A 13367-nucleotide genomic window follows, 5' to 3' on the forward strand; every position below is an offset into this window, starting at 1 on the left:
TCCATCCATTTTTTAGAATGTATCAGAATTTTGTTCCTTTTAAAAGTTGAGTAGTATTACATTGTTTGTATGTTCCACATTTTGTTTTTTAACCATTCATCTGTGGATGAATATTTGGGTTGTTTCCACCTGTTGTATACTGGGAATAATGCTGCTGTGCTTATTGATGTACACATAATCTGTTTGAGTCCCCGCTTTCACTTCTTTTGGGCATATATCTAGAATCTCATGCTTGATTAAAAGGTGATTTTATGTTGTAGTATTTTGAGATATCACTGTACTGTTTTCCACAATGATTATATCATTTTCTATTCCTACCAATAAGTGGACAGGGGTTTAATTTCTCTACATCCTCATCAAAGCCTGTTAGCCTGTTTTGTTGATAATAGTCATTCTAATGAGTGTTTACTCAGTTTATGTTGTCTTAAGCCTGATATAGTTAAAATAATATGAATATTTGATTCATATTCAGTCCATAAGAGCTCAGGCACTGCAAATTAGAAGGACTTTTTAAGAGATGAGGCATTTCAGTTGACAGTAAGTAGCAGGATGTGAGTGGACTTTTGAAAAATTCACATAGGGAGCATTTTATTCCTTGATCTTCCTAGATAGTAAAATGTTACTCCAAATTATACTAGTCTAGATCTCTGTTGTCCTATATGATAACTACTAGCTGTTTGTGACTATTTAATTATACATAAATAAAATTATAAAATCAGTTCCTCACAAAAATGTGACACTTGTCACATTTTTAGTGCTTAATAGCCATGTGTAGCTAGCTAGTGGCTACCATATTGGAGAGTGCAGCTATAGAACATTTTCATCCCTGTAGAAAGTTCTTTTGGACAGTACTGATAGAGATATTTGTTAGAGATATTATTGAAGGATAATACAGCAGTATATCTGTTAAGGGTAGAATAAAAGGTCACAGAAGGTAAACATTTCAAACTCGACTTGTAATAATGGGAAATATAATGAAGTTTTTTTATGGTGATGTGGGCTATTTACCTTGAGATTGGTAATCATCCAATTACTCAAATTACTCAATATTCAGCACTTTTGGGGAGCATAATTACACTAGGAGCTCTGATATCTTTATTTTCTTGCAGAAGATATTTCTCCTTCTCTATAGATCTATGAATATATATCCTCTGTGTATAATAAATATGTGTTTCTTATATATGTAGAAGTGTATGTCCTGCCACAGAAATGTATACATAGTCTCATATATATATATACACACACACACACACATCTCCTAAAAAAAATCTGTAGTATTTTTGGAAAATAGTCCATATTTAAATTTCCCTAATTATCACAATGTCTTTTATATCCTCCTGCCCCTTCCTGCCAGTCAAGCCTCACTTATTGCAGTTAATTGCTGTGTTTTTTTCATTTCCTTTATTTAAAAAAAAAAATTCTTCTCAAATAATTTCTCTTCCTTTTCATGACATTGACTTGGTAAAGAAACTGGCCATTTGTCTTATGGAATGTCCCCTTCTGAATCTGTTTTTTTCCCCCTTGCTGTTTTGGTGTCATTTTACTTGTTTCTCTAGCTTCTTTATTTCCTGTGAACTGCAAGTTGGTTCTGAAGGTTTGATTTAGGTTCAGGTTAAGCAATTTTTGGTAAGAACACTTTGTAGCTGATGCTCTTATTTGTGTTTATAATAATTTTTTTCTTGATGGTTATGTGAACAGTTTTTTGTACTTAACTCATGGTTTATAAAATACTTTCATATGCAATTTTCTCTAGTAATATTCTTAACACCTTGTAAAGTGGGTTGATACTATCTTCACTATGCTGATTTAGTTTTTATGAGCTCTTTACTTAGAAAGTTTTACAATTCTACTGGTTATTAAAAGAGAGTTATTTTGTCTCTACTATTTTCTGACTGTTTTTTAAAGGACATATTAATCTTTTCATCATAGAAATAAGTAAAAGTTATTCTGTTTAAATGTTACTTCTGTTTAAATGTTATTCTGTTTAAATAATTCTGTATAGGATATTCTCCCACCTTTGCTGTTAAAACAATAATTTCTCCCATTTAAAAAACTAACTCAAAATACACAACTAGGTGAATAAAGAACTGATAGTGGTGAACTTAAGCATTATGTAACTGTCACTCAGAGCTTTCTGAATGGCATGAAAAATCAGTGTTAATATGCTAAGTTTATATAATTCTAGTTGACAGCAAAGTAAATTGATCTTTTAAATTGTCCTGTGCTACTTTAAATAAATTTATGATTTTTTAGTTTTGTTATGTTTAATTGATTATTTCTAAAATATAAAATATTTAATTTAGTATTTCACTTTCTTGTTCATGTTGGTTAGAAGGACAGTTAAAACTATGTGAGGGGGCTCTAGCTCCATCTGCGCCTGCTTTCCCCCCTACCCGCGACCCCGAGATTTTCGAGGCTCGTACTCAACGGCCGCCCAGTGCATCCAGCGCGAGGGAAGAAGCTGCGAAAGAGGGATTGTGAGCACTGAACGGGGGAGTAGGAGAAATCATTGGGATTCAGAGTTCCTTGTCAAGAGTTTAGCAAGTGCTGAAAATAAGACCTAAATCCCCCCCAGCCTGGGAGTGCGGGTGGGGGGAGAGTGCGTTTGTGTACAGTCACCGCAGTATGAAGTATACGGGTCCACTCTGTGTACGGCCCAGAGCTAGCACGCTCGGGCGCGGGGTTATTAAAAACAGCTCCAGAATGTTTAAAAAAAAAAACTATGTGGGGGGTTTATATTGAGGAGATATTGGTGGTATGAAGATAAAATATCAGTAATGACTCACATCTTCAAAATTCATAGTAGTGATATTAGCTGCTGTTGGTTAGGAGCCTGTTAGGTGCCATTGTGGGCTTCATATGTATTATACTCAGTACTTTTTACAATTCACATGATAAAGAGGCAAGTTATCAGAGGTTAAATAACTTGCCTGAACAGGCAGCTAATTTATGATGAAATAGAGATTTGAACTCAGCACTGACTTTGAAGTGTAAAAAGCCTGTGACTTTTACACTATGCCCTGCAAGTTCTGATGTAACTATGACAAAATAAAATGAGAAAATATTCACTGTTTAAGTACATTATAAGATGGGGCTTATTTTACTTTTTGAGTTAATGCTGTTTCAGCAATGCATAGTTTAATTAGAAAATCTAAATACTTTGATTTTTTTTTTTCTTTTCTTCACTTCTAGATATTCAAGAATTTTATGAAGTGACCTTACTGGATAATCCAAAATGTATAGATCGTTCAAAGCAGTCTGAACCAATACAGCCTGTGAATACTTGGGAAATTTCCAGCCTTCCAAGCACTACTGTGACTTCAGAAACACTGCCAAGCAGCCTTAGCCCTAGTGTAGAGGTAAGATAAATTTTTTCCTGAGGCTGTTTTTTAATAATCAATTTATTGGGGCTGCTAAGTTTTTTCACTTTATTAAAATGGATATTATGTGGAAATATGAGATTACAAATATTTTTTAAGAGAAAAGCTCAGAATCTCTGATGCCCCTTTCTTAACATGTTGTAAATGGTTTGAGGTCTGAAATACTTGGCTTTAGATTATTAAAAGAACACTTTGCATGAGATACCTTAATGAAATTGTATTTTGAAAAGGTGATTTTATTCTGTTTTTTTGTTTGTTTGTTTTGTGCTGGGCCGATTAATTGCTACATATACTCCAATGATTCTGTTTATTTGACTTGAAGATTGCATTAATAAAATTCACTAAAGACTGATCAGTAAATCTTAAGGTTAGCATTGGTTTCAGCATTTTTCTGTAGTTAAAACTATATTTCTTTAAGTTTTAAGAACTGTTTTAGTAATGTTCTTTTTTTGGTTGTAACGTACTGTTGCTGGTAGAGTTAGATAGAACAGAGATATATGAAGCATTTTGTAATGAGGCTTCTATCTGACAAACATTAGTCATTTGAATGTGGTTGTCTGACTGAATTTGATTCTAGTCCCTTCTAGTTTGTTTGTACTAGAGAAATGCTTGGAAAATTGAATCAGCCTCTGTTTGGTGAGTAATAAATCAGGGAAAAGTAGTGGTGGGCAGCAACCAGACAACCCTTTGGTAATGAAGCAGACAGTTTCTGAGTTTTCTTTTTTTATATTATGTCACATAGAACTGTAAAATTTTAAAGCAGGCAACACATCTGATCCCTCTTTTTCATTTTAAGGATTTGGAAACTGAGATCCAAAAGAAAAGGAATGACTTGACCCAGCTTATTTAGCTAGTTTGGGCAAGTCTACCCTTAGATTTCAGACCTTGTAACAGATCATGGTTCTCTTTACTGATCCTGTTCTGCACTTGTATGTTTATTGTTTCTGTGTCTTTTTTTTTTTAATCTCTTTTTTATCACTCTTAGATCATTTCCATTTTCATTCCCTTTTGTTGATAAATCATTTGCCCTTATGATCAATTCCAAATAGATTTTTTTTAATGTTAACTATTAGTACAGTTTTTAATTTCACATTTATTTTCCTAGCTTAAAAATTTTGCATTTGAGGAGACATGTTAAATTTTAAGAGAATTGAGTTTCTTATTTAATTACTTAACTATTGTTTTCTATTGTCTCATTGATTATGTTCAATTATGAGTATAATGCATAGAGTTCTTATAGTTGATTTGCCTATTTTTATAGGAGATTGTTTAGATAATGGCTGGCTCAATGTAACCAGTAAAATAAATGTTCATTAAGGTTAAATAAGTGGATAATACTGCACAGTGGAAGTTAATTTCTATATAGTGTTCAGTCAGAAAGATCAGGAAGGCGTTGAATTCCATTATGAGTAGTATTAGAAAATTTCAGGGGTGCCTGGCTAACCCAGTCAGTGGAGCGTGTGACTCTTGATCTAAGGGTCATGAGCTAGAGCCCCACGTTGGGTGTAGAGGTTACTTAAAAATAAAATCTTAAGGGAAAAAAAAAGAAGAGTATCAGAAGATTTCAACTTGTGTAAAGTGAGGCACTGGTATTTAGAAAGACCCTTTGCAATACTGGTTTCTGCATCTCCTAAAGGGTGTAGTATGGACATGTTAAAGGAGAATAGGAGAACAAGAATTTTCAGACTATAAATGGGAGGTCTAATTAGGAAAATGGATGAGAAGGGATTATGATTAAAATGTTGCTTAGGGCTTGGCACATGAAAATGCTCTAGTGTGCTTGAAATTTACACCCATTCACATTTAAACTTAGTAATGGGATCATGGAGATGTGTCCATCAAGTCCCAGATTTTTTTAAAGAAGGGAAGATCTGTATGTGTCAAATCTATAGTGAGCTAAGTTTAGTTCAAAAGAAGTACTGTTTTGTAGAGAGGACAGAATACCCTGATAGATGCTTGCCTGAAAATGTAAATAGTTTTGAAACACACTTGATGGATGACAGTCCTAAGGTCTTAAAAAACAAACAAACAAACAAACAAACAAAAAACCCTGTAATGTTTATAGGTTTCATTTCTACTTTTTTGAGAGTAGAAGGAAAGTATATTCCCCTGTTCCCCATTTATGTATGCTTAATTTGGACAGAAAACTTGGCTAAGAGGCATTTGACTTGATTGCTTTAGACACTTGGAGGATGATGTTTAGGACTGAAAAGAGATCTCGAACTTTTAATTCACCTTATTTAAAGTTTTGTAGTTGAAGAGAGTCCACTGACCCAAATTAAAACAAATGCAGAGGAAGTTTTTATTTGACTATAACTTAAAAAATAATATGAAAATCATGAAAATATTTTATCTCATACAAATTTTAGGTTATTATGGCACTTGTGCACTAATTCTTGGATAAAAAAGTAAGGTAATGCAGGCACCTGGGTGGCTCAGTTGGTTAAGGGTCTGACTCTTGATTTTAGTTCAGGTCATGATCTCAGGGTTGTGAAATCCAGCCCCTAGTTGGACCCTGCACTGGGTGTGGAGCCTGCTAAAGATTCTCTCTCCCTCCTCTTCTTCTCTCCCCTCCTCCACCTTAAAATAGGTTGGTAGGTAGTAAACAGAAAGGTAATGTTTTTGTGACAAAGTTGTATGCCACACAATCTTACTATCTCTTTTACTTCATGTTCACTTTTGTAGGATTATCATAAAGAGGGTTTGTTTTTTTTTTTTTTTTGCAAAAGAAGTATTTGAGATAGAGCAATTTCCAGGGCATGCTTCTCTTACTTTCTTAAAGTGAAAATCTTTGTCTTGTAGACATTTGTTCACTTTTCTTTCTTGTCCTTTTTGTTTTGTTATTAACTGATCTAACTTTCCAGATCTTCATTTGTCAGTTAATTTGTGGCCTTGTAACTTCATTTCCTATATTTCTTCTGATGTTGTAAAGTGAAAATCAATGCCATTTATTTTTGCAGTGACATGGCAGCATCCCATTTTTTTTTTTTTTTTAAGATTTATTTATTTATTTATTTGACAGACAGAGAACACAAGTAGGCAGAGAGGCAGGCAGAGAGAGAAGGGGGAAGCAGGCTCTCTTCTGAGCAGAGTGCCCAAAGCAGGGCTCCATCCCAGGACCCTGGGATCATGACCTGAGCCAAAGGCAGAGGCTTTAACCCACTGAGCCACCCAGGCGCCCCAGTATTCCATTTTCTTAGAACTTTTTTGTGTTTGGTATATCTGTCTTCTGTTTTGAACATATACCTAGTATATTGTTTGGAATGATGTTTGCATAATATTAATGATTGTTTCTGGGTGATGGGGACTTTTTTCTTTTTAGTACTTTTCTCTGATACTTAAAAAAAATAATGAATGCATGTCATTTTTATGGAAACAAATCTATCCTAAAATAAGAGTGAATTTTAGAGATGGTAAGGAAGAGTATTCAAAAGGAACCAAGAGGCAAGAGTAGGAGAAATAGTCTGATTTAATGAGAAATTCCAACAGAAAAGGATGCAGTATCCTATTTTAGTCCTTTTGGGCTCCTGTAGCAGAGTATTACAGATTGGGTAGCCTATAAACAACAGATTTATTTCTCACAGTGTGGAACCTGGGTAGTCCAAGATCCGGTCACAGGTAGATACACTTTCCTGGTTCCTAGTTGGCCCTTTTCTTAGTGTGCTCATGTTGAGGAAGGGTGAGAGAGCTCACCATAGTCTCTTTTATAAGGACACTTTCATAAGGACACTAATCCCATTCACAAAGCCTCCCTTATGGCCCAGTGACCTCCCAAAGTCCCCACCTCTTAATACCATCGCATTGGAGTTTAGCATTTCAACATGTGAATTTTTGTGGGGGGACACATTCAGCCTATGGCAGTTCTGTTTTTGATAGTACATTGCAAGCACACCAAAGAGTCAAAGGCTTGGTTTTCTTTTTTGATGTGAAACCATAAAAATCACCATTTTAATGATTTTGGAATAGGAAGAGCTTTTCTAAGCATGACAGCAATCAAAATCCAGAAGAATTAAAAGGTTAAGAAGGCTGAGTTTGGGGGCACCTGAGTAGCTCAGTCAGTTAAGTGTCTGACTCTTGATCTCAGCTCAGGTCTCAATCTCGTGGTCATGAGTTCAAGCCCTGCGTTGTGCTCTACTTAGTAAAATGGAAGGAAAAAAAAAGAATGCTGACTTTGTGGAATTTCTTTGTGATCATCACCAAGTTTGATTATTTGAAGTTTAGTTAGAGAATTATATCTTGAAAAGGTACATTAAACAATTGAGAAATGGGGGAATTTGTTACATTTATAAAAAGGGACTAATTTTCCCCCCTCTCAACTCAAAAAAACCTCTTTACAGAACAGTAAGAAAAACATCAACATTCAATAGAAAAGTGACCAAAGGAAGTGAATGGGCAGTTTAGAGAAAAAGAATTACCAATGGATCAAGTAAGCCTTTGAAGAGATGCTCAACCTCACTTCAAAAGCATGCATATCAAATTGACGAGGGGAGTATTTTAACTAATTTGATTGTCAAAGATTAATTAAATGTGAGGAAACAAACTCTTTAATACTGTTGGTAGCAGGTACAGTGGTGCAACCTTTCTGCAAGACAACAGTATATATTCATATCCTTTGATCTAGCTACATGTTCCAGATATAATTACACAAATTAATATGTATTTATATAGATATATATGTTCGTTGTAGTATTATTTGTAATATTCATAAAAACCAACAGGGAAACCATCTAAATTATTATCAGTAAGAAACTGGTTAAGGATGCCTGGCTGGCTCAGTAGAGTATTTCCAGCTCTTGATCTTGAGGTCGTGAGTTCAAGCCCCACATTGGGTGTAGAGATTACTTTAAAAAATTGTATAAAAAAGGAAATTGGATAAACACATTATGGTACAGCCACTTAATGCAATATGAAAAAGCAGTCATAAAAATATAGATTCCATATCCTCTCTATGTTATTAAGTGATTACATATCAGGAGGTATAATATGACTGTAAAAAGAAAAAGAATATTGCCAGGTATATATTTAGAAGAATACACACTTAGTCTTTTCAGTAATGTACTCATTTTCAGTTATCTCTGCTATCTCTGAGCTCCATGTTTCAGCACTTCTGAGTTCATCTTCAGGGGAAGGAAATTCTCTGAGTAGGGAATATAGATTATTTTCCTTTCTCTTTGACCTTTTGATTTAGTGCTTTAAAAAAATTCTATCTGCTTTAATTTAAGTAAAATTTCAGGAGATAGTAAAAAGCATGTATTCAGTCCACCCGGTTGAATCTGAACATTGACTTAAATTATTGAAGTACTGGGTAGTATTTATACATAAAACTACGCAAATCATAAATGTATAGCTTGATGAATTACTGCATTGTGGATATACCCAGTCAAGAAAAAGAAAATGGAATGACTGCTAATGGGTTCTGGAATTAGATAGTGATGGTGGTTTTACAACTCTGAATATACTGCACACCAGTGAATTGTACGTTTTAATATTTGGTAAATTTTCCTGGTATGTACATTATGTCTCATTTTACAAAATGATACCTTTTTATTATTTCTTACCTGTATCCTGTTCTTCAAAGAACCATCCTGATTTCTAACACCATGGATGAGTTTTGCCTCTCCTAAAACTATAATTTTAACAGATTCATACAGTATGTACTCTCTTACGTCTAACTTTTTTCTTATATTTGAGAATTTCCTCCAAGAGTGGAAGTTTTTTTTCTTCTTTGTGCTGTATAATATTCCATTGTAGATATACTGCAGTATATTTATCCATTCTGGTGATGGCTGTTTGTGTTGTTTTCAGTTTTGTGTTAGTGCTGCTTTAAACATTATTTTATAGTAAGTTCTGCCATAGCACAACATATATGTTCTTAAAAATCACTTCAAAATGCAAAATTGTGCAGTAAAAACTATAAATGGAGTTAGAGACTCAAAGCTCAAAACTTGGTGAGTAACATATAAAAAAAGATAATATCTTGATAAAAATGGCAGCGCAATTTCTAAACACACTTACAGGAGTGTGTGTTAAGATTTAACTTGTGAGTTATTGCCCAGTGCTAGCCCAGGAATTTATCTGAAATTGGATGTAGGGTTATTAACAGGTGTGGGTGGCTATGAATCCTAACATTCAATAAGCTAAGGTCTGAAATGTGTGCTTCTGTGTATTTCTTTATGGTTTGTTTCATCTGGGTGCAATTTTCTGTTCTCACCTAGTGTTTCACATGGATGAGATTGGACTTAAGCAAACATGAAATTAGCTACCGTTGTTCCCTAATATGTCAATTATATTGGAACATATTTGCTTTTTCAAAATGTTATGGTAGAACCGTGTATATTTTTTGGTGCATATTTTTTTATGTGTATATTTTTTGGTGTACCTGTGTATGTGTTTCTGTTGTTTATATACCCAGTTGTGAAAATGATATGCTTATGTTTAATTTTGGACACAATAACAGCAGTTTGGCAAAATGGTTATGCCTGATTTTTATAATTACAACCAGTACATGCAAGTTTTGGTTGCTTTACAAGTTTACCATTGCTTGTTATTGTCAGTCTTTTTATTAATAATTTATTTCAGTAGGTGTGCGATGGTACTTCATATTGTTGTATTTGCATTTTCCTTATCTTATCAAGATTAATAGTTAACACCTTTTCATATGTTTATTCATTTTGCTATCTTTTGTGAAGTGTCTATTTAAGTTTCTCATCCCCTCCCCCATTGTTTTTCATCTTATTGATCTGTAGGAGATCTCTATCTGGATATGATTCCTTTGTTGGATATATGTATAATATACATTTTCTCCCACTCTGAGGCATGCTTTTACTAATGATACCTTTTTATTATTTCTTAAATCTAATATATGGTTAATGGTTAATGCTCTTTATGCCTACTGAAATGTTTTTCAGCTTCAAAGTCATAAAGTTATCCTACTTTATTATTTGTTAAAAACTTTTTTTTCACTTTGCACATTTACATCTGTAATCCATATTGCAGAATTTGCAAAATTTCACATGAATTAGCATTACAGCGCATCTCCATTCTTGCACTTTAGTCTAAACAACCCTCATTTCTTGCCTAGATTATTGTAATGGTCTCTTTGGCCTATCTGTTCACACTTGCACCTTTTCCATTTATGACCACTTTGCCTCCAAGATTGTTTTTATAAAATGCAAGTCATTTCATCACCCTTCATTGGCTTTCTGTTTCTCTCAGAATGAAGTGGGAGATCTCTAAAGAGACTCAGAAATTCTAATTATTTGACCACTGTTTTTCCACTCTTGTAAAACTCTTTCATTCTTTGGCTACTGGTTTCTCTTCGTTCAGGGTCCCCACATAATTCCTCTGCATAGGAAGTTCTTTCTTGCCAACTCTTGCTTATTTTTAGCATTTTATTTTAAGTGTCAGTTCTTCCAACAAATAATTGAGCATCTGGTATGTATCACACATTGAACAATGGGGTTGAATAAAGGCAAAGATCCTTGTCCTCATGGAGCATATATTCTAGTGGCCATGCTGGTAATAAACAATAAATTATTTAGTATGTTAGAAGGCGATAAGTGATACGGAAGGGAAAAAAGAGCTGAGTGAGGGTATGAGGAATGTCATATTCCTTTCCAGTTTTACAAAGTACATTCCCGTACACTTTGCAATTTTTATTAGGGTTATTCACGATAGGCCTGATTTTAAAGAACATGGTATTTGTACAGAGAGTTAGAAGTTGATGCAGCTATTTGGGGAAATAATCAGTGCAAAGATTATAAGGCATAAGGCTGAATTGTATGAGAAATAGCAAGATGGACAGTATGTTTAGAAGGTATTAAGTAAGGGAAAGAGTAGTGGGAGATGAGGTCAGAGGGTAAGGCAGAGGCAGATCATGTAAAGCTTCTTCAGGGTTTGGGACTGGAGGAATGACATTTAACCTAATCTTTAAAAGGATCGCTTAGGCTGTTTTGTTGAAAATAGTTTGTGGTAAGAGTAGAAGCAGGAGACCTGTTAAGGAGTCTGTCTCAGTGATCCAGTTAAGGATGCATGTAGGCGTGAACCAGAGTGGTGATAATGGAGGTGCTAAGTGGCTGAATTATGGATATTTTAAAGTAGAACATGAGTATTTGGGACAGATTGAAAATGGGTTGTGAGAGTAAGATGGAGATCACTGCAAGAGAATTAAGGATAACTATGTGGTCACTTCCTGGTAGAAGCCTTTCTTTACCTATCAGATTATCAGAGCCTGTGTTATAGTACTTTCTGCTTCTGCTTGATAATACTCATCAGTATTGTAATTAAATGCTGTGAAATTACAGATTTTGTGTTATTTTGGTCTCTACTAGGCTGTCCTTCAGGCTAGAGACTTGTGTTTACTAAAATATATGTAGTACTTATATGTAGTAGCTATTCAGTAAATACTTAACAAATGAAGTGAGAATTTTGGTTCTTTCCATACTGTTATTATGTAACAGGCTAACGGTGGCTATATTTTTTTCTAGCTTTATCATAAAAATCTTCCAACTCCAACAAAATCAAGGGAATAGTACAACGTCCATATAGTACAGCAAACCTCCGAATATCTATAAAGTCAACAATTACTAACATTTTGTCATATTTGCTTTCTTTGTGTATGTGTATTTTTGGTACATTATGTGAAAATTAGTTCCATTCATCAAGCACTTAAACTATGAAAACTTCAGTATATGTTTCCAATGAGTAAGAACAAACATCCTGATGTCTGGGTGGCTCAGTTAGTTGACATCTGCCTTCAGCTCAGGTCATGATCCCTGAGTCCCAGGATCAAGCACCTCGTCGGGCTCCCTGCTCAGCAGGGAGTCTGCTTTTTCCTCTGCCTCTCCCCCTGCTCGTGCTCTGTCTCAATCTCTCTTTCAAATAAATTAAAAAAAAAAAAAAAGTTAAACATTCTCCTATGTAAATAACCCTAATACTGTTATTACTACTAACAAAATTAATAATATTTTATTTTCTCTTCAGTTCATTTTTACTACTGTCCCCAGATAAATAAGCTTTTTACCCTGCCCTTGTAAAGGTTCCTTTTCCTTTTCCAGGGAAAAGTATTTTTTTACAGAAGAATAACAGCTAATAAATACAAATGAGATGATAAAATTGGGGTGTGGGGAATCAATATTTTGAAACCTAATGAAATAAGTGATTTAGGGAAAGATCATTAATGAGTCAGTCAGATAAAAATTTATTCAATATGAGTTGCTGAAGTGCCTGCCTACAGATACTTAATAATTACAAAGAAAAAACATACCTCTACAATGGAATGGTGTGCACTTCCTGGTGGGATACAGTATGAAATTCAGTATATCATTGTGAATTTTACCTACCAAAAATAAGTCTAATCATCCTTTATGTCTAACTTCCTGTTACCGGAAATACAGGACTTTGTGGAATGACTTAGTGTGAGGAGACAAATTCAATAAATATAGAATATGTGGTATTCTGTAAGACAGCTGATGTGGTCTCTTCAAAAAGTAAATGTCATTTAAAAAAGGAAAGAAAAGATGAGCAGGGTAAAGCTTCTATTTTCTTTTAATGTTAGTATATAGAGTAATATTCCCTTTCAAAATTGGCTATTAAGTCTTTTCCTTTTTTGTTGCTCTTTTTTTTTTTGTTTTGTTTTTAAAGATTTTACTTATTTGAGAGAGCACACGAGTGGAGGGTGGGGCAGAGGGAGAGAGGGAGAAGCAGACTCTCCACAGAGTGTGGAGGGAACCGCAGCCCAGTCCCAGGATCCTGAAATCATGACCTGAGCCAAATTCAGACACCTAACGAACTGAGTGCTCTGTTGCTCTCTCTCCTTTTAAAAAATTATCACTAATGGGGCGCCTGGGTGGCTCAGAGGCTCAGAGGCTTAAGCCTCTGAGGTCAGGTCATGATCTCAAGCTCTTGGGATCAAGCCCCACATCGGGCTCTCTGCTCAGCAGGGAGCCTGCTTCCTTCTCTCTCTCTCTGCCTCCCTTCTGCCTACTT

General features: G+C 34.7%; 1 protein-coding gene across 14 annotated transcripts in view; it reads left to right on the plus strand.

Annotated features, from left to right (window-relative positions):
* DLG1 (discs large MAGUK scaffold protein 1) overlaps positions 1-13367 on the plus strand; it is a 261449-nt gene that overhangs the window by 13377 nt on the left and 234705 nt on the right. For all 14 annotated transcript variants that reach the window (XM_082699240.1, XM_082699246.1, XM_082699255.1 and 11 more), the window contains exon 4: positions 3193-3359. In XM_082699240.1, the coding sequence (XP_082555366.1) occupies positions 3193-3359 (167 nt within the window). The remainder of the gene's footprint in view (positions 1-3192; positions 3360-13367) is intronic.

This window comes from Mustela nivalis (genome assembly GCF_964662115.1).
Source record: "Mustela nivalis genome assembly, chromosome: 1".
Classification (NCBI taxonomy): Eukaryota; Metazoa; Chordata; class Mammalia; order Carnivora; family Mustelidae; genus Mustela; species Mustela nivalis.